The sequence below is a fragment of the Anabrus simplex genome, chromosome X (assembly GCF_040414725.1).
Source record: "Anabrus simplex isolate iqAnaSimp1 chromosome X, ASM4041472v1, whole genome shotgun sequence".
In the NCBI taxonomy this organism is placed as follows: Eukaryota; Metazoa; Arthropoda; class Insecta; order Orthoptera; family Tettigoniidae; genus Anabrus; species Anabrus simplex.
In genome coordinates, this window is record NC_090279.1 from 220,596,214 (window position 1) to 220,618,472 (window position 22,259).

At 40.4% G+C, this 22,259-nt stretch overlaps 2 protein-coding genes across 6 annotated transcripts in view; one reads left to right on the forward strand and one right to left on the reverse strand.

Moving 5' to 3' along the window:
• Smr (Smrter) overlaps window positions 1-22,259 on the forward strand; it is a 657,953-nt gene that overhangs the window by 478,035 nt on the left and 157,659 nt on the right. The window lies entirely within an intron of this gene.
• Window positions 6,518-8,665, reverse strand: LOC136886861 (zinc finger and BTB domain-containing protein 42). Its single transcript, XM_067159727.2, has one exon. The coding sequence runs from the start codon at window positions 8,595-8,597 to the stop codon at window positions 7,134-7,136; it is 1,464 nt and encodes a 487-aa protein (XP_067015828.2). The 5' UTR covers window positions 8,598-8,665; the 3' UTR covers window positions 6,518-7,133.

Here is a 22,259-nt window from a genome sequence, read left to right on the forward strand (position 1 = left end):
ATTCTGTTAACCCATTTTCTCGTGGTTTGGCTTTGATATGGACTCAGCAACAAAAATCAAAATTCATGAATATCTCTGTTATAGTTGGTACAGTAAAGAGTACATTAGAGTAGATGTATTTTGGTAGCTATTTAATGTATAAGACGTAAATGATCACAAATTTACTTCTAAATAACTTTAGATCTGTCTGTCTGTCTGTTAGGTCATCAGCCCAGACGCTGGTTTGATCCTCAAATAGCACCACCAAAGGTTATGCGGTTATAAGGAAACCCCCAAAACCAATGGCAGCACCAACATGAGACATACTAGGCAAGATGAGGAGTGAGGTAGTTTGCCCTTGCTTTCCGCACTGGGTCAGAAAGTACTATTGCAGCACGACTGACCCTATGAGCAGCACCTTTCATAACACTCAGATGCACTAGTCGTGCTCTGAATGCCATTACTCAGCACTACCCATACCCCAGCAACTTCCATATTGTTACAGCCATGGATGTTGACTGGGACTTCGGTGGAAAGTACACTTTACTCTGGCCTGTGCCAAGAGATGGATGCAAAAGTACTGTATCCATCAAGAAATGACAGCAGGCAGCAACTTTAGATATGTAGTATTTATTTAGGATCACTGTCTGTTAGGTCATCAGCCCAGAGGCTGGTTGGATCCTCAGATAGCACCACCAAAGGCTGTGCAGTTATAGGAAAACCACAAAAACCAATGGCAGAGCCCAAATGAGGCATACTAGGTAGTTTGCCATTGCTTTTCTCACTGGACCAGAAGGTGCCACTGCAGCATGACTGATCCTATAAGCAACACCTTTCATAATACTCAGACACTAGTTGTGCTCCAAATGTCAATACTCAGCACCACCCATACCCCAGCAGCTTCCATATTGTCACAGTCATGGATGAGACTGGGACTTCGGTGAAAGCTACACTTTACTCTGGCCTGTGCCAAGAGATGGATGCAAAAGTACTGTATCCATCAAGAAATGGCAACAGGCACAGGATCACTAATAACATAACATAAATATTTGAGGATGAAATTTTTTACCTTCCCCTAAACTACCAGATCGCTCGTCATGAATAAAATTATTTATAGCCTAGGTTCTAGAATCTCATTCCCCGACTTTACATACTGATTTTCATTAAATTCTCTTGAGCCATTAACTTGTGATCCACAGACAGATGATGGAAAATTAAAAAGTGCATTTCCTTGTTACTGTGGACACGACTAACACAGAAATATCAATCTTTTAAAATGCTGAACAATGTACAGTAGATGTGCTGATTGGTCTGGGAAATCACACCAGTGATATGTGATACAAGGTTGCAGCTTGCTTGTGCACAGAAAACTTCCTTTCTCTTATCAAAGAACAAATGGAGAATGCTCTACAGACTTATCCAATAAAGACGAGCATAGGTGTTAGATGCTTGCTAAACACAGACAGTAATTTAACATTATATTATCTGGTAATTTGCCATCAACAAGGTTGTACAGAGCATGTCAATGTCTTAATGTATAGTTGTTATACAATAGACTGAACATTACGTATAAACTACAGTAGCACCCAAATATTGCATTCTATATCCCTCCCCTCCCATCAGCATGTGGAAGAAGAATGCCATGTATATAACCCATTTATCTGTAGTTTGATATTTCATATTTGATTTAGAGACTGTCCAAGTAAGTTCTGTTTTTCTTTATCCTAAGAATTAACACCCTGGTCTGTAAATTATCCTAGTCCGTACAGGATGGGAAGGGAAATCAGTCCACTAATGTCATTGCTAGGAAGTGTCAAGAAATCATAGCTGAGGTAACTGAAAGGCTGTGCTATATCAGGGTGGCCACCCGTATGGAAAACCGGGTAAACCGGGAAATGTCAGGGAATTCGATAAATGACGGGAAAACCGGGAAATGTCAGGGAATTCAGAAAAAAATCTGGAAATTCGTTCTTCTGCCAGATAAAATTGACATACCGCATATATCCGTTAATAGAAGCACATTTTTCAGTTTTTATAACATAATGTAGGGCATGCCTTTTATGCCAGGAATAAATTGTAAAGAAAATTTAATAAACATTAAAAAAATCAAGTGTGATCTCGAATGTGAAGTAACCAATAGCATCAATAGCTATATGGATAGCCTATAAAGTAGCAGTAGCAACTATGATCGATCGACTGATCGATCGAACTTTCAATGTTTTGATCTGCTTTCTATTGAATATTCTGTGTTGTTGGGGAAGTGCGCGGCCTATATTGCGTTCTCAGTTTCCTAGTCGCTTAAATACATGGCTTCCACAGCGAAATATGCACATAGACAAAATTCCACAACCCAACGGATGACTGTGTTTGTTTACTATGTAATGACGAGTGCGATAGTCTCAACCTCGTAAAATGTAAAAACAGACGAAAAACACTGAATGCAGGAAAGTGTGAAATTCGCTTGAACTTAATACTCATTCAAGTGCTCATTCTTATTATTATTACAATTATTAAATGTGCTGACGTAGGTAAACCTTGTGTAGATGTGTAATGCATCGTGACACAGTTCAGGCCGCGTCATGTTGAGTTTCTAACCTATCTTTCATGCGAGGTGTTCGGAAGTTTCAGGCACGACTAGTAGCTTGTAATATCACGTGTAATTTTGTGAATAGAGAACAAGATTTAAAATAAAGGGACATCATATTGTAAGATGTTGTTTGAGTTTGTGATGTATGATTGTATGTATTCGGTCTTGATCCATCTAGTCCCAAGCTGCCATTCATATCGATTGAGTAGATTGAGTGCAATCTCTAAGGCTGGCTGCCAACTGTATTGTCTACAATACATCACCACCTGGCAGCCACGTGGTTAAGCTACCTGGCTCGGCGTGTGCGGTATAGGTTTAATAGTCTTCAGTGTAGATGTAATTTTATTTACATCCGTGTGTTGGTTAGTATATAGTTCGTCTGTGTACCATACTTCAGTATAGTTCGTGAAAGACAAGTGGCAAGAATGTGACTCGGCAATAATAATAATAATAATAATAATAATAATAATAATAATAATAATAATGTTATTGGCTTTACGTCTCACTAACTACTTTTTTGGTTTTCGGAGACGCCGAAGTGTCAGAGTTTTGTCCCGCAGAAGTTCGTTTACCTGCCAGTAAATCTACCGACACGATGGTGACGTATTTGAGCACCTTCAAATACCACCGGACTGAGCCAGGATCGAACCTGCCAAGCTGGGGTCAGAAGACCAGCGCTTCAACCGTCTGAGCCACTCAGCCAGGCTCGGCAAAAATTGGCACCGTGGTCTCGATCAGTCATAACATCCTTCATATGGCAGTCATTAGCCGCGAATAATTTATTTCTTTTATTCTTAATAATAATGTACCTATTCTTGTTTTAGTGTCGGATATTGTTAGGAAGTGCATACACTATCTTAGTGATAGTGAAGTTGATACTATTTTGAAGCTGTTACAGTTTGGGATTTTCTTGTCTCTGTTTCTTCCTTCCACATGTTTGTCAACATTAGGTCAGATATCTATAAGACGTTCAATGAGTTTAGAATTTTCTACGACGTAAAACAACTAGGGAAAAAAAAGAAAAAAAAAGAATTTTCAAACCATCTTATAGCACAGTATTTCAAAGGAAATACGTTTGAACCTGAATAATGTGTAGGAACGTAGCAAAACAAGAAGTAATAATTTCGTGTGGCTTTTTCTAGCAGCGTGCAGCCCTTGTAAGTCAGACCCTCCGATGAGGGTGGGCGGCATCTGCCATGCGTAGGTAACTGCATGTTATTGTGGTGGAGGATAGTGTCATGTGTGGTGTGTGAGTTGCAGGGATGTTGGGGACAGCACAAACACGCAGGCCTGGGCCACTGTAATTAAACCCTTAAGGTTAAAATCCCCTACCCGGTCGGGAATCGAACCCAGGACCCTCTGAACCGAAGGCCAGTACGTTTACCATTCAGCCAATGAGTCGGACAAAACAAGAAGTGAAGAGCACGAAGAAACTCTGCAATATTCCACTGGGTTTCTTTTACTGGCATCTTATATCAATTGTGCACAGTATGCAAGGCACAAGGTCCAATGTTCTCCAAAATAGGAGCATCTAATAATAAATTACCGATATCCCGAAGGAACTTTTTATTAACATTTGGGCCATCCATTGAAATTTTTAGTTTTTTTTTTTTTAGATTGAGTCCTTGCAGTGCTTGCAAAAAAGCATTTAATAAGTCCTAGGAGGTAGAGTGACCAAGAAACACGGAATCAAAATAAGAAGTGCATACCTCATTAGTATCAGTGTTGAAACAACGAACTACAAAATCCATTTGGCCCATCTGAGAAACTTTATTCTGTGACTCGTCAGAACCAATGGTCAAATGTGTGCACTTACTACACATCTCAAGAACTTGTTTATAAAAATAGGGAGCCAAACCATGAGTGATTGTATATGCAACTTTCGTTGTGTGCAGGTGACCTTCCGAAGCGATTTCAGAGTCTGGAAACATTACTGGGAACAAACGTACACTTGCTTCACTGGCACGTAAGGAATGGTGTTGCATGACAACATGCATGCACCATATAAACTCAGCTTTGGGTACTTGCTCTCTTGAAAGATAATTCTGTAGACATCTCGCCTCTGGTGAATCTTCTTTAATGGAAGAAGAAGAAAAAGCAGTGGAGTCCTATGTGATAGAGTTCGTTGTGGTAGGCAAAGGAAAATTTGTGTTTGCGGCCATGGTATTAAGGCTGCTTTGTTGCTGAAAGAATTAGAAAAGAAGTGGAGGGTGATGGCAGAAGCTCGACAGTCGTTGGTGGCTATAGACGAAAAAATGTCTTCGCTGAAGCAGTAATGGTAATCATTTTTTAAATTCCAAAGTGAATTTAATTAGACTAAATTCAACTTCCAAGTTTTGAAATTAAATATGCACATTAATTGCTCATTTACTTTTTGGATGTGAAACTTACAAAATGTATTTTATTATTACTGTCATAGCTGGAAACTTCCTTTATAATTTTATTTTTTGTCGTTGTGTGTCGGGGAAAAAACTGGTTTTTATGTCTGGAAAACAGGGAAATGTCAGGGAATTTCAAAATTTGGATATGGTGGACACCCTGTATATGCAAATGTAAGAGAAAACACCATCATAAATATTAGTATTGTGCTCAGAAAGCATTCAAATGAACGTATGAAAGCAGTTTTAGCTGTGTCGCCATGTTTTATACAGAGAGGACGTGTGTTCCTACAATCCTTGCAATCTGTGAATTAGATGTGTACAAATATTTTATTTTGGTAGTTATATCATTTTCAGCAATATTCATTCTGAGTCATTTGAATAATCTTCTGTCTTGATACATATGTTAATTCACTCCCCACGCTACTTGACCTAACAGGAGTGAAATGAGGTGTGAGTTAGTTTCCTATTGCTTTCCTCAGTAGGCCAGTCTGCCAAGCTCGCTCTATCTTATGAGCAAGAATTTTACATCTCAAGTCACTTTGATATCAAAGACGATAATGAGTCTGAAATAGAAAAATGAAAGTAACACTCTTGACCTAGACACACTGGACTTGTGCAGTCTTTTGATTGAAGAAAAACAGTATTTACTACACTCACCTTCAGCAGGAAAGCCCTTCTCTCAGCTAGGACTGGAAGCTCCCAAGTTTGTGAACTAATGTGGTTCTTTTGCTCGAACAGTGAAGCTCAACGTTGTAATTGAGCTTTGGCTTGTTATGTTAGTGAGATTAAAAAGAGAAATTACTGGTTAGCAAAGCAGATTGTACTGGAGTAGACTGAACTGGATTAAAGGGAAGCTGATATAATCAAATATGTTCATATTCCCTCAGTTTGCCATGCAAACATAATCCTCACATCAAAGAGACACATCGATGTATGCTGCCTTTTGAGCAAATAAGAATATCTCGTGTCCATTCGACATACCTACTGCAATAAGCATTTGGTCATTTTATTGCAAACATCTGGGGTGAAACACATGTTCTTTATTATATTTTTAAAGTGATATAATCACACCCTCGCAGAACATGCATATTGAATTTTTATGCAAAAATTCGTATTACACACTTGAATGTATTGTTAATACTACTACTACTACTACTACTACTACTATTACTACTACTACTACTACTACTACTACTACTGCTACTACTACTACTACTACTACTACTACTTGTCCACTTTGTATCGAATGCTAATTACTTGTAATTAATTAATGCAATCTCTTCTATTGATTGGGTATCATTTTTTTTAAACCTAGCAGGTATCTGTGTTACTGGAAATACCCATGCTTGTGGTGAAATAATTTATATAGTCTGAAGCAAAAGCCAGTATTGGAAATGGTTTATTGGTGGAATCATCAACCATTCGTCTTCAGAAGTTGTGTCAGTTGAGTATCATGAGAAAAATATACAAAATTTATAATATAGGCAATGACAATATTTTCAACTCATGGCACTGATTTGTAAATGCAATGAAAAACCTTTGAAAATTTTAGCTCATGATGTAAAAAAAAAGTTCACTATACCATTTTTCCATAATTTCTTAATTTATTATTTATAATGTTAATATATTGATAATGTTGCAGCATGCATAACCCTGTGTTTTAATACTAACGTGTTAGTGAGCATCAGAAAAATAATCTAGAAGGCTGTAACTGTTGGTATAAAGTTGACTTTACCAACAAAAGAATAAGACATTTGGCTGAATGTGCATTGTTAATTGTGAAAAAAGTAAGAGCTCTTTATATTTGCCAGAGGACATGTATCATTTCATGACAGTTTTCAAATTCATTAACACTGCATTGCTGAACATGTCTATGCATATTATGGAAAAATATTACATGATAGAAAAAGCAGAGCTCGGTTTTGAATTCAACACTCCAAAAATTTTAAGTTTAATATGAATTGTGAGAAGATATATATAAAACATATATATATAAAACGACCCTTAATTTTGCAGTCCTGTGATAACTTTTGTAGCTGTACTTGCTTAAGAAAGGAAGGTGACACTTCATCACTGGATGTAGAGGAGAAATTGAGTAGTGCTGAAATGTTTGGTAAACATATTTACTGTATAGTATTTCTACATTTTGTTATGTACATCACACATATAGTTGAGCAAAGAGAGACTTACACTGTAGCTGTCTGAGACTGAGAATGGGACTCCTCGCTACTCACAACAGAGTCTGTTTCCTCATTAGCATGACACATCTTGCGGTGTTTGTGCACAAAGTAATAACTGGGGAACTTGGAACCACACGTCTTACATGGGTAGTACTGCACGTTCATGTCCAATAGACGAACTTCCCTGCGAACACCTATGTTGCTGGATGTTGTGGTGGTGGTGGTGGTGATGGTGTTGGTGGATGATGAACTCTTGTCCTTATCTGCGGTCAGCAGTTTGGCTGTAAGTCTGCTGAGATCCAGTGTTACTGGATTGATGTGTCTGCGAGCGTGTTTTTGATAGCAGTAATGGCTCTTGAATGTGTGGTTGCAGTAGAGACATGTGTAGACCGTGTCACCACTGCCTGAGCTGCTGACCTTGCTGTTCTTGTCTTCCTCCTCCTCGTCCTCCTTGTTCTCCTCTGCAGGCTCGCTCACCACAATGTCGTCCAATGCCAGTCCGTAGTTATCGTTCAGGACCCTGTGAAAACGCACTGGTCCGTCGCAGCACGCCACGTCGATTATGACCTTGCTTCCTCCATTGCTGCTGCTCTCTTCCTCGTGCTGGTTGTTGTTGTTGTTGTTGTTGTTGTTGTTGGTGGTGGTGGTGGTGGTGGTGGTGGTGGTTGTGCTGCTGCTGCTGCTAGGAACTGGCTTTCTCCCACCCTTGTGCTGTAGAGACTTCTTTGACGCCCTAGGGGGTTGCGGCGAGGTACTGATGACGTGCCTGTCGTCTGAAGACAGGGAAGTCCCCGAGAGACAGGGGGACACACTGGATGGTGGGGACGGTGACTGTCTCTTGCGGCTGGAAGAAGTGGACGGTACAGCGAGTGGTGATTTGGACCGGACCAGTTCGGTTTGAGGGAGCGGGTGTTCTGGCAAAATGGAGCGGAACGGCGAGTTGTCCGCCGAGGGTAGCAACATGTGAGGAGGAGGTGGAGGTGGCGCAGGAGGGGGCAGTGTGTGATAACCTGGCGGCGGCCAGTAAGGTCCTGGAGGCAGCAACATGGGTAACATCTTGCGACTAGGAATAGGCTTCACCAATGTTGGCAGTCGTGGCTGCTGTTGATTCTGGACCAGGAAGGCTCGACACAAATCGAGCGCGCGCGGCATGTGGAGCAGGTGTGTTGCCAGTAGCACGCCGTAGATGTTGTCGTGGGTAACATCCAGGTACCCTGTATACATGAAGGTGAGGAGCGGAGCGAATGCTTCGGGACTTACGTTGGGCACCGAAATGCTCATAGCGTTCTCGGAGCCTGCTCCCGAACTGGACAGGAGCGCCTTGAGGTAACCACTGTGAGTTGCTAGCACTGCCCTGTGAGCTGCGAACTGCCGCGAACCACCGACATTGACAACAACGTCGGCAGGGGTCGCCAGAGTGGCCGCTGCCACCGCGTCCCTCATCAACCATGCTCGGTACAGCGAGTACATTGTTACACGCGCTGGACCATGTTGACGTAGCGTGGTGCCGCTCGTTCGGTGCGGCCGGCTGTCATGGCTCGCCGTCTTCTACTGCCGCTTCCAGTGCTCCTCCTGCCGGGGGCGGGCGCTCGCTGGGGGGTTGGACTCTGACGAGGCGCGCGCACTACTGCCGCCCTCTAATTCGCTCATACCCTTCGTGGGTGGACACTCCTCTTGCCAGTACGAATATTTGTGTTTTCTTTTATTCCCACCAAATAATAGCCAATGAAAGTATCAAGCTCCGTTATGCTGTCGTGTCCGATCTTGTTAAATTGACTTGAATGAATTAATGAATAGTAAAATTTCCTTATCGTGTGCCGGATAACACTGGTGAACTTATCTCCTTCCTATGGACCTAAAATATCTGTTTTGTCGAGACGAAGGAAGGGATATTACAGTAACGCACATGTTTGAATTCTGATGGACCCTTTTTCTTGGCCGATATCTCAGAAATAAAGAAGGCTGCTGAAATACGCCAGCCTCGCGTCGGTAGATTGTCAGTGGTCTTATGAAAATAAAATCATCATTTCAGTCCGTAGTGGGCCCTAAAACCACTGACATTATTATTAGAAATTTTGATAAGCCACGGGACCTACAGCTTTTACTTGGATAGTGATTTTTCGTTTCGAAAATGTCCGACTCGTTGGCCTTCGGTTCAGAGGGTCCCGGGTTCGATTCTCGGCCGGGACAGGGATTTTAATCGATTCTGATTAATTCTTTTGGCTCGGTGGCTGGGTGTTTGTGTCCGTCCCAACATTCTCCTCTTCATATTCACACAACACACTGCACTACCACCCACCACAGAAACACGCAATAGTGATTAAGTCTCTCCATATAGGGTTTTCGTCAGGAAGGGCATCCGGGCGTAAAACGGGGCCAGATCCACATGTACGACGCTTTTCGCACCCGCGACCCCACAGGTGTGGGAAAGGCTGTAGGAAAATAAGAAGATTAATAACAATAATTATTATTTATTTGAATTTTTCAGCCAACATAGGACTACTTAGGTTTATGGAGGTTGTTCTTCTTTTTGTCAGCCCAATACTGTTTCATCCTTTCTGAACGCAATTTTATTTCTGCTTCTGGAATCACTTCCTATTCTCTGCTTGTTGATTTTTGTCTGTAGTCTAGTGTGTTTATCATTCGATATTTTGAGTATATTGGTTTTGTTTTTTAGATCTATTGTAACATGCAACTCTCTCATGTCTTCTTCAAGTTCTGTGATCCATCTAATATTATTCTTACTCTTACTCTTCCATAATGGTTCTATTATTATTCTACTGATTCTATTTTCTTAATAATAATAATAATAATAATAATAATAATAATAATAATAATAATAATTTCCAGGCCCACATCGCAGGGTATGGAGAGCCTCATCCACACAGGGTATTGTGAGCAGTATCCTGTTTATTATGTACGGAGTTGCCGACTATTACGGATTTTCCATGGTTTCTACGATTTTCTCACTTATACTACGGCAATACGGAAGGAAGCGGTGTTGATTATTACGCATTTCACGAAATCGAAACGCTGTTGTATAAATTCTTCATTTCGCCCAACTTCGTAAACAGGCGACTCGCTGTTAGAAAACAGATCGTGAAAAATGCCTTGATAATGACATAACTTATGTCTCCAAACTTTAACACGCAGCATAACATTCTTTGATGAATTCAGATTCCAGCATACAGTATGTGCTCGGTTTCTATTCTATTGCCTCTGATTGAGTAAAGAGTTCCCTGCACTGATTAACACTTCCATTGCCTGCTTTTGTAGCAAATTTCTGTTGTACTAGCTGATGAACCACTGTCGGCAGCCCTGAAAGATGTTTTTCCGTGGTCTCCCATTTTCACACCAGGCAAATGCTGCGGCTGTACGTTAATTAAGGCAACGGCCGCTTCCTTCCTATTCCTAGGCCTTTCCTGTCCCATCGTCGCCGTAAGACCTATCTGTGTCGGTGCGACGTAAAGCAACTAGCAGAAAAAGAAAAAAATGCTGATGTAGGCTACCCGTGCTTCGCTACGGAACTCTACATTGTATACAGTATTCTAGGTTAGGTAGTGTACACCTTGTGAGCAAGATTGTATTAAATTGCATAGCTCTTAACGTTACCGTACTGGCCTTCGGTTCAGAGGGTCCCGGGTTCTATTCCCGGTCGGGTCGGGGATTTTAACCTTCATTGGTTAATTCCAGTGGCTCGACGGCTGGGTGTTTGTGCTGTCCCCAACATCCCTGCAACTCACCTACCTTACATAACACTTATTCTCCACTACAATAACACGCAGTTACCTATACATTGCAGATGCCGCCCACTCTCATCGGAGGGTCTGCCTTACGAGGGCTAGAAGAAATAGCCACATGTTACCGTACCCTAGAAACACGACGGAAAGTCACCAAACGTCTTTTCTCATATAAAGACTGGGTTAGAGAATTTTCATTGTAATGGTAGATCCGCCATTATAATGGTAGACGCTCACTCTCAACCTGCCCTTTTTAGATTCTCAGAAAGACTCTCTTAGTGGTTTTCCCAACTGAAACGAACGTCGGTCATTAAAATGACGCCAGTACGAATGGCGCGATTAAAAGTAATGCTTTCATGTGAAATAGTCGATCAAGTGAAAAACCACTCATTTTCTCACTTTTAACGAACTGTATTACGCTGCCGATCTAACAGTCCAAAGTTCCAAAGCTGGAATGACCAAGCCGCAGAGAGCCGTGATCCGTGAACACTCTTCGTTTTTTATCGGCGAGGATGGGGTTCGAATAGTGGAGAGTGCCAGGGCAAAAACTATGCCCCTTTATTTATCTGTTTCCTAGGAGTACCCGATGAGTCGGAAAATCTCACTTCACTACACTGGCGGTGGAAGAAGCTATCTGACTTGGCAAATTTTTCCTCCAAACCAGAGGAGAAACCCCATCTTCGCCGCTAATTTGGAATCAAATGAATGTGGATTTAATAAAAGTGCAGAGGAAGAAACTTTTCTTAAGAAAAGGCTCTTTTCAGGGTTGAATTTTGAGTTGTTTAGTGAATAGTGGTGTTAGGCGTAAATTGTAATTCTAGACCAGTTCATACTACTACTGCTACTAAGAGAGCCTCTGCCGGAAGTGTGCACTCTGCTCATTCAAAACAGCGCGTCAGAGAAGGGATCGAATAGCTGGAATACTATGATGGACCAATGTGTTACGTACCAGCAGTAGCAGAAAATGTATGAACCAGAGGAATGGCATGCTGAAGAAGAAAGCTTTCTAACCCCCCAGCTTCTTCCCGCCAATATTCAGTCAGGCTGTTATACTCGGTACGCAGCAGTAACCCCATTTATCGGAGTTGAGTGGCAACAGAAGTGACGAAGGACATCACAACAAACAATGGTCAATGTAATGTTATTTTTGATCCATGTTATGCGCTTTCGTTATTGTAAGCCTTCACATTTAATTTTCTTCCGACTCTCAAATACCACTCTTATCAGAGTCGGTACGGTAAAAGCGAATAAAACAAAATGATCGGAAATTGTATTCTCTATAACTTTTGTTATGTAGTACTTTTCGATAGGGCCAACAACATGCGTATTTAAAAATAAATTTTAGGCGCCTTGCCCTAACGTACCAATTTATCCATAGTGAATAGAAGTGTTTGTAGCTTAAACTGTAGTTGGTTATTCCCCAATTCTATATACCGATTTTCATTAAATTCTGTTTACCCATTTTCTCGTGGTGATATGGACTTGGCAACAAAAATACAAATTAATGAATATCCGTGTTATCATAGCCGGTACGGTAAAAATGTATGAGACATAAATGATCGAAAATTTAATTCCATTTAACTTAGAGTTAGGCCTATGTAGTATTTATTAATAGACCACTAATAATATATATATTTGAGAATTAAATTACGTATAGCCTGAATTGTAGTGGCTCTCCCCCCGACTTTATATACCGATTTTCAAGTTCTCTTCAGTCGTTTTCTCGTGATGCGTGTACATACAATACAGACATACAGACAGATAGACAGAAATTACGGAAAAGTAAAAAGTGCATTTCTTTGTTTCTCTGGACACGACCGATGCAGAAATACCATTCTTTTCAAATTCTGAGCAATATACAGACAAAACTCTTTATAATTATATATATGAGATTGTGCAAACGTTTATTCCAGTGAAGTGAAGAGCAACAACATTAACTAAAATAGCAAGATGTGTAAAAGGAAAAAACAGTGAAGAGCCGAGTGACTATGGACAAAACCGATCTGCAACGAATCGGTGTTCCAGAAAGTAGTACACGGAAAAGTTGTCATGCCGGGGACCATTGAAATTCTACCAAGATACGTGTTTTGCGAATCACGTGCGTGCGGAGGGCGCCATATGGAGTGTGTGGATACATCGAAGAGCAATGCAACCGCTACAAAAAAAGTGGCAATGATAGTGTTACACTGGCTGAATATCATTTCTTGTGTTTCTTGGTTGAACGTAACCTTCCCTTATCTTAAACAGACACCGCCACTCTGAAGGTTGCCACTAGTCTCTTGCTATCATGTTCGCCATAAGCAGTGTTGGCCTCAAATCCGGCAGAGGTAGTCCGATTTTTGAAGGACTGGAAGAAGTCCACCCATAAGATGTCGGCTTGTGACACATTCGCAGTTTTCCTAACAACATAAATTAAAACAATGATAGATGACCCAATGTACTTTGTCATTGGGTAGAGTAAAACGGCAGCATGATGGGCGCGTGTTTGTAAATACGTTCCTTACTGGTCTTCACAATCCTTCAGTACAAATTTGTGAGTGAAAAATGAATTATCATCTGTGATATGATCATAGCTACGGGACTTGCATGGGATGCGCATCACAGGAACGTGCGGCATTCAGTTTGGGTTCTCTGGTTGCCAGAACTTCATTCATTCAATTATTCAATCAATCCAATCAATCAATCAATCGTTCATCACTGATCTGCATTTAGGGCAGTCTCCGAAATGGTAGATTCTCTGTCTCGTGTTTACCTAGTCTTTTCTTAAATACATGCAAAGTATTTGGAAATGTATTGAACATCTCCCTTAGTAAGTTATTCCAATCCTTAACTTGTCGTCCTATAAAGGAATATTTGTCCTGATGTGTCCTCGTCAATTCCAACTTTATCTTCATATTGTGATCTTTCCTACTTTTAAAAACACCACTCAAACTTATTCGTCTTTTAATGTCATTCCACGCCACCTCTCCACTGACAGCTTGGAGCATACCGCTTAGTTGAGCAGCTCGTCTCCCAAGTCTTCCCAGCCCAAACTTTGCGACGTTTTTGTAACGCTACTCTTTTGTCGGAAATCACCCAGAACAAATTGAACTTTTTTTTTTTTTAAGTTCTTGAATCAAGTGATCCTGGTGAGGGTTCCATTCACTGGAACCGTATTCTAGTTGGGGTCTTACCTGAGACTTATGGGCCCTCTCCTTTACATCCTTACTACAACCCCTAAATGCCCTCATAACCATGTGCAGTGATCTGTATCCTTTATTTACAATCCCATTTATATGATTACCCCAATGAAGATCTTTCCTATATTAATACGTAGGTTCTTACAATGATCCTCAAAGGGTACTTTCACCCCATCAACGCAGTAATTAAAACTGAGAGGACTTTTCCTATTTGTGAAACTCACAACCTGACTTTTAACACCGTTTATCATCATACCATTGCCTACTGTCCTTCTCGCAACATTATCGAGGTCATTTGGCAGTTGCTCACAATCTTGTAACTTATTAAAATAACATCATCTGCAAAAGCCTTACTCATCATTTATATAAAAGAAAAAAGAATACTTCCTTGAGGAATTTCCCTTTAATGATTACAGGATGAGATAATGCTCACCTACTTTAATTCTCACATACACAAGTTCAGTATAAATATAAACAAATAGTTTAATAGTGTGTATTTTTATTTCTCGTTCAATAGTGCTTTTTTTAAACAGGTATCAGGTATGTAGTAGCATTTATATTAAACTTGCGTGTTTGACAGAGTGAGAAGTTTTTAAGTCACATTTAGGTATCGAGATACCGTCCTTTAGACCTCGCGAACTTAAAATACTGTATCTGCTTTTCCTTGATGGAGTCCTACAAGTTGAGCTTCAGTAGAATAATCTTTCCTAAATATGATTTGCTTTCTATGAACCCAAATATGTCTAATATTACCAGAACACTTTCCCAAAGCTTACATGCAGGCCAGTCAGTTTGACATGTGCTTCCTGTAATTATCCTCTTTATGTCTATCACCCTTTCCTTTATACACTGGGGCTACTATAGCAACTCTCCATTCATTTGGTACTGCTCCTTCATTCAGATGATGATCAAATAAATACGTACGCACATCCAGTGATGTGATTACACTTACCTCAATTGAAGTTCGCTTTCATTTCGATTTTAGTTAGTGACTTTTAGTATTTCAAATACTTTTCTAGTTACTTGAATAATTGGCTCTTAAAATACTCATCTCCAGGGCTAGGGTTTGTCGTTTCATTAGCCAGAGTTCATACATTTCATATGTTTATGATATAGTGCATTTGGAGTGATTAAGCACATTTTACTTCCCATGTTTGTCTTTATTTCTGGGTATAGTAAGGCTATTACATATTTGAGTGAAACTCTCATATTTTCATACTTTAGCATGCTACATTTTAAGTACGTTCTATATTTTATGGTTTTAAAATTATCCGTGTTAGAAAATTAATTTATTAGTATGAATAATTCAAAACTGAATTTTGGTATTTCTATGAAATCTAGAAAGCAAGGTCTGCTTGTTGCACGTAATTTTCTTTCTTGATAGTTTTTTCTTGGCATTCTTACTGCTGTGACCCATATCTTTACTAGTGTTTTAATGTTTAAGCAATAAATTTTTAAGTGTGTTTGTTATAAAATAATATGAAAATTTGGTACAGTACAGTTATTCTTTTCATTATTATGCACCAAATTTATTTTACAGAGTAGTCTTAACCCATCTGTATGTACATAGAGTATTCAGCCATGTTCTTGATCAAGCCTCATCCTCTTGAGGGAAAGGCGCTCTACAGGGGCACTTGAAGGAATACCTGTTTAAGAACATCTCCACACTCTTAAAACTGTAGTGATCTTCGTCACCCCCCCTTTTTTTTTTTTTTTTTTTTTTTTTTTTCCATTTCTGCTTCCATGCGGTGTATATCAATTACAATCTTATTTCAAGACATTAATAAGAGCAAGCATTACTTTCTTGTTAAAGGTAACGATTACCATACAAGTATTCATTACAATCATTATAAAAAAATAAAAGCCATTGTAAACAGTTTAGTTCTATTATCAGTGAATATTCAAATTTAAAATATTAAAATCCACATAATTGTGTCGTCTTGATGTTAAAATGTAGAGAACAGGTGTGCTTATGATGGCAGAGCATGCCGACTCTGCTGTTACACGAAGATTCCGAAAACCGCTTTCGAATTAAATAGTTTAATGTGTGGTGATATAGACTGTCTTTAATTGTAAGAAGTAATTCAGTTTCTTCCCAACAGGCCAGAGTAAAGTGTAGCTTTCACCGAAGTCCCAGTCTCATCCATGGCTGTGACAGTATGGAAGCTGCTGGGGTATGGGTGGTGTTGAGTAATGGCATTCAGAGCATGACTAGTGCATCTGAGTGTTATGAAAGGTGTTGCTCATAGGGTCAGTCGTGCTGCAATAGTACTTTCTGACCCAGTGAGGAAAGCAATGGCAAACTACCTCACTCCTCGTCTTGCTTAGTACGCCTCATTTTGGTGCTGCCATTGGTTTTTGCGTTTTCCTTATAACCGCATAACCTTTGGTGGTGCCAGTTGAGGATCCAACCAGCCTCTGGGCTGATGACCTAACAGACAGACAACCAGCCATTGATTGCTGAAGGAGAATGTCATGTCCCCCTCACCAGCTGTGGCAGGAGACGTTTTTAAGGAAAGGTTAGCTCCCCACCAAAAATATTTTCAGTGTTGTCACGTCAGTGCGCGGTCGCTTGTTTATTACTTTGACGAAATTCAGGCGCTATTTAGAAACAGTAACTTGTATTTGCGTAACAGAGACATGGTTACAGCAGTCACTCGAATCTGATCTTAAACTGAATAACATGACACATGACATCGCATAGGTCGCTTAAATCGTGTATGGGGCGGTTGCGCTATGTACTGCCCCAGCGACTTAAAAGAGTAAAATAATTATGACCTCAGATCCTAAGATTCTCTTTCGACCTAAATTCATGTTTGTTGAACTTTTGATTAATAATAAAAACTACTGATCGGAGCGGTATACAAGGCGCTGGACATACGACACATTATCGAAGTTGACTCCACTGTACGGAAACATAATCATTCTTTGTGACTTCAATACTAATCTCTTAACGAATCAACACTTACGAAACTTATTCCATGGCATGGGTTACAATATACTGACACTAGACGCGACTAACCACATTCACACAATAAACCACACGTCTCACACACTGATCGACCTTATGATAACAAACAATCCGCAGAAAGTGGTAAAACATGGACAGCTTGCTGTACCAGGTTTTCGACCCACGACATCGTATACTTATGTTACTCTCTCAGGGTACCAAAGTACAAAACCAGGTACATCATGCGAAGAGACTTCAAGCATCTTGACACTGAGGTAATACGAAATGAAACATATAAACTGCCATGGAATGATATTCTACTGATTAATGACATTGATGATATGGTTGACAGACTGAACAAATTATTACTAGAACTGTATGACAAATACGCTCCGAGGAAGCAAATTCGAGTTTCTCACCCTTCGTCTCCTTGGCTAACAAATGAAATTAAGTCGGTCATGGCAAATCGTGATGGATGGTATAGGCGATTTTGCTATTTGCTTTACGTCGCACCGACACAGATAGGTCTTATGGCGACGGTGGGATAGGAATGGGCTGGGAAGTGGAAGGAATCGGCCGAGGCCTTAATTAAATTACAGCCCCGGCATTTGCCTGGTGTGAAAATGGGAAACCACGGAAAACCATCTTCAGGGCTGCCGACAGTGGGGCTCGAACCCACTATCTCCCGATTACTGGATACTGGCCGCACTTAAAATATAGGCGATTTAGGCGAACTGAAAGCACTAGTGATTTCGATATTTACCGTATTCTTCGAAATAAAGTTAAGCAATTAATTCGTAACAGCAAGTATAAATATATTCAAGAGATAACAAACAGGGGAAGTTCAGCACTAATATGGAAACATTTGCATCAGATGATGTCGCAGCCTGACCAAGCAGACACTTGATCTAAATTCTCATTTTACGAAAGCAGCATACACTATTAATGATATTACTAATAATAATGACGATAATAATAATAATAATAATAATAATAATAATAATCCAGATGATGACCTAATTACTGCTGATGATATGAACGCGATAAATACTCATTCCCGAGTAAGTCAAGTAAAATTCACATTCAGAAAAGTTGGTGCGAACGTTGTGAAGCGTGTAATATACTCCCTCAAGTCCAATGCTCTCGGTAATGTTGACATACCATTATCTTTCTTTAAACATATTATTGGTGCAATATTACCTATTCTGACGCATTTATTTAATCATTGCCTCGTAGAGGGTGTGTTCCAAACTGTGTGGAAGTATGGTATCGTCATTTCCATTCCTAAGAAGAATTCTCCTAGTTTACCATCATATTATCGCCCTATATTCATTCTACCACCCCTTTCCAAAGTACTAGAATGCTCGGTTCACGAACAAGTCCTTACTTGACTAATTACTCACTGCCTGGCCCTTACCAGTCTTGTTTCAAGAAAGGACACAGCACAACGACTGCCTTACTGAAAGTAACCGATGATATCCGACACGCAATGAACACTCGACAAGTACTGGTTCTACTCGATTTTTCCAGTTCTTGGTACTGTTGTTCAACTGCTACTTTCAAAACTGGATTCATTAAATTTCAGCAAGACGATAATAAACTTTTCAGTTCGTACCTCAAAAATCGCCGTCAGTGTATCACAGTAAATAATAACAGATCTGAGTGGCTTAACAATCCCCCCCCCCTCGGTGTCCCCCAAGGGTCTGTACTTGGACCATTGCTGTTTGCAATTTACATATACGGTGTTGCCAAATCGATTACACACTAAAAGTATAGTCTTTATGCCGGTGATCTGCAGATCTACTACCACTCAAGAACTGATAAAATTCAGAGTGCTGTACGACAAATTAAGGCAGCTCATAAGTAATTTTGCATTGAGTAACAATCTCAAAATTAACCATCTTGAAACGCAAGCAATAATCATTGGCACTTCGAAAAACGTTCACGTCTTTAAACAGTACGAAATTCCTCCTATAGCACTAAACACTACTATTATTCCATTTTGTGAAACAGTTGTGAATCTTGGTATGGCTATAAGTGAAACATTGAACTGGTCGCAATATGTGCCGAAAGTGTGCCAAAAGGTATATCAAAGCCTCCATCCCCTGAAGCTGTTTAAAATATATTTCCTTTGTCCCTGAAAATAAAGCTCATTCAGTCACTTTTGTTTCCAATTCCCGAATACAGTGATGCAATTTTTATTGATATCAGTAATGAGAAAGGCATGAGACATCAACGTGACCTAAATGCAGGTATGCATTCGACATACGTCCATATGCCCATGTATAGACAGTTATATTTTGGTTACGACTGAATGACAGACTTAGACTCCATGCAACTACCTTGGTGTATCAAGTGCTTTCTGAAAACACTCCTCCTTACCTATCCACCAAATTTCGCTATCTTAGTTCACTACACCTGTTCAATACCCGGTCAGGCTGAATGCTAGAAATTTCTGTACATCGAACCGCAACCTACAACAAATCCTTCACGATCACCGCCACGAGCTGGTGGAATGAACTCCTCAAGGGCATCAGGGAAGCTAACTCTAAGACAGAGTTTAAAATCCTTTGCCAGCGTTATCATATAAGCACTTCCAGTCTTTCTTGAGTGTGAATGGGATGCATGAATGAGAGTGAATATGGCTGTTCCTTGTAATGTGTTGTAGTTTATACTTTAGGTTGTAAAGATTTAATGTGTTTAAATTACATGTAAAAATTATATGCAAACATTTATTGTAAATTAGTACTCATTGATATACATGAAGTGGTTAAGTGTAAGAAAGGGTCGGGGGCCCTAATTTCGCGACAATAAAGTCGCTTTAATAATAATAATAATAATAATAATAATAATAATAATAATAATAATAATAATAATAATAATGAATGGTGGGAAGATTTCATGGAATATCCACAAAAAACTTATAATGTTAACACAAGCTGGTCCTCCAGTTCCGTATTATTCCTTGGGGTCGATATTGCGCTGTTGGCTACCAAAACGTAGCAGCCTTCCACAGAGAAACGATTACTATGCAGTCGTCTTGCCGAGATCAAAGAACGCTGTTTATTCGCTGCAATTATGATGCTCTGACAGTTTATCGCAGAGAAGACCGGGAAATAAAATGTCGAGCGGGAAGGAGGAACTTGGATTGAAATACGTCTGCAAGGTACCGGTCGTCTTTGAGGCTGAAAATGGTTTCGCGATTCGAATCGTACTCTATGCAGATTGTTAAAAAGTATTTATCTCTGTACTGCAGAATCTCTCATTGGAAACTAAAACAATGTTAAGCCTGTATTCTGCCAATTCCATACTTAAGAAATATTCTCTATTATTATTTATCGTATGGCTTTTAGTGCCGGGAGTGTCCTAGGACATGTTCGGCTTGCCTGGTGTAGTTCTTTCTATTTGACACCAATGGGCAGCCTGTGCGTCTGGATATGGAGGGAGGGGGGGAGCTGACTATTGTAAAAGGTCACAACACAAAGCTTGTTCATTCACTCGTCTAGTGGAAGCAAGTATAGTACCGGTAATTGTTAAATGATCTCCACTCGGATGTAATGCACTGATGTTGCTCGTCTTTGGAGCAACACGACAGAACTATATCACAAGTTATTTTTTTGATAGAAGAAAACCAACAGTCAGTACGTTGCAAAGCCTTCAACAGCCAACGCACTCAAGGAGGTTATCTCCTATAACGTCAGGTCTGAACGCCCCTCATTTTCGTACACAGGCACTTCATGCGTTATAAATTTCACCCGTACCACCGGTAATTACATTAGGGACTCCGCGATCTGATTTCGACGCTCCGGGACCATTTTGTGAATTGGCGTTACACAAAGTGGATCCTTTCAGCGCTGATATATATATTTAATGAGTATGTATGTCTCGTTACCATATCCACAGAAATATACATCTGGTGTTTGTGTAGTTCTTGCAATTTCCTTGTTAACTACCGGCACACTTTTGAAGCCTAGCTGTATCCGCCAGGATATCCCCAGTTCGGTGCACAGCGAGAGACTGAACAGAACAAAGCGAGCGAGAGCCATCTGCTGTTGGTTATAACTTAAGATAACTCAGCTTGTTGCATGAACAGGCAGTCTATGAAGTACGAAATGTGTACGATAAGGGGCTGGCTGACCACTCAGTGTATAGAAAATGATGAAAAAAAATCGGAAAAGGAATCATAGTTCAAGGAGAGGAAATGAAAACTCTTGAGATTTTCTAATTATATAGTTATTTTATCAGAGTCTGTTGAAGATTTAGAGAAATCATTAATTCGATTGACCCCTTATTTCAGGCTCGTAGACTCGCGTCTACATCTCATCATTGGCGACAATACGCTGCGCCTTCGTTGCGGTATCTGTCCACTGCATACCGGTGCCAATTTTTTTTCAGTTTGCTTTACGACTCACCGACACAGATATGTCTTATGGCGACGATGAGATAGGAAAGGCCGAGTTGGAAGGAAGCGCCCGTGATTTTAATTAAGTTACAGCCTCACTGTTTGCCTGGGGGGGGGGGAAATGGGAAACCACGGAAAAACCATCTTCAGGGCTGCCGACAGTGGGGTTCCAACCCACTATCTCCCGGTCGGTGAGTTGATGTGGAACCCAGCGGGACGCAGTTTTCCTCATGTTAGACATTTCGTCAGTATGTGCCACACCAAACCTTTACGGAAACGAGACCACTCACGATGTCAGTCTGAACTGTGCGTTGGAAATGCGCAGTTTTATTCCGACCCGCACAAAACGCCTCGACCCGTCTCTGCGGTAATGCAGTCTCGCTACAGCCTTCGCGTCATCCTCGATAACATTCTGATGCATTTGATTTTAATCCCGAACGCTCATCCCTTTTGAAAACATGCTTTAGAATGGTGACTCGATTCCCGTCAAATGCGCACTATACAACAGCGCCACATGTTCTATTTGTGCAAGGTGCGTAGAATTCTACAAAAGTAGAAAGAGAGCAAAAGTGGCAGTATGTTTTAAAAGACAAGGATCTAACACATTAGTCTATCGCTCTTTAAGGTGTCTTTGAAAAGAAATAGAATCATTCAGCTACGCAAGTTGCTTTACGACACACCGACACAGATACGTCTTATGGCGACGATGAGACAGGAAAAGGCTAGGAATGGAAAGGAAGCGGCCGTGGCCTTAAGGTACAGTCCCTGCATTTTCCTGGTGTGAAAATGGGAAACCACGGAAAACCATCTTCAGAGCTGCCGACAGTGGAGTTCGAACCTACTATCTCCCGAATACTGGAT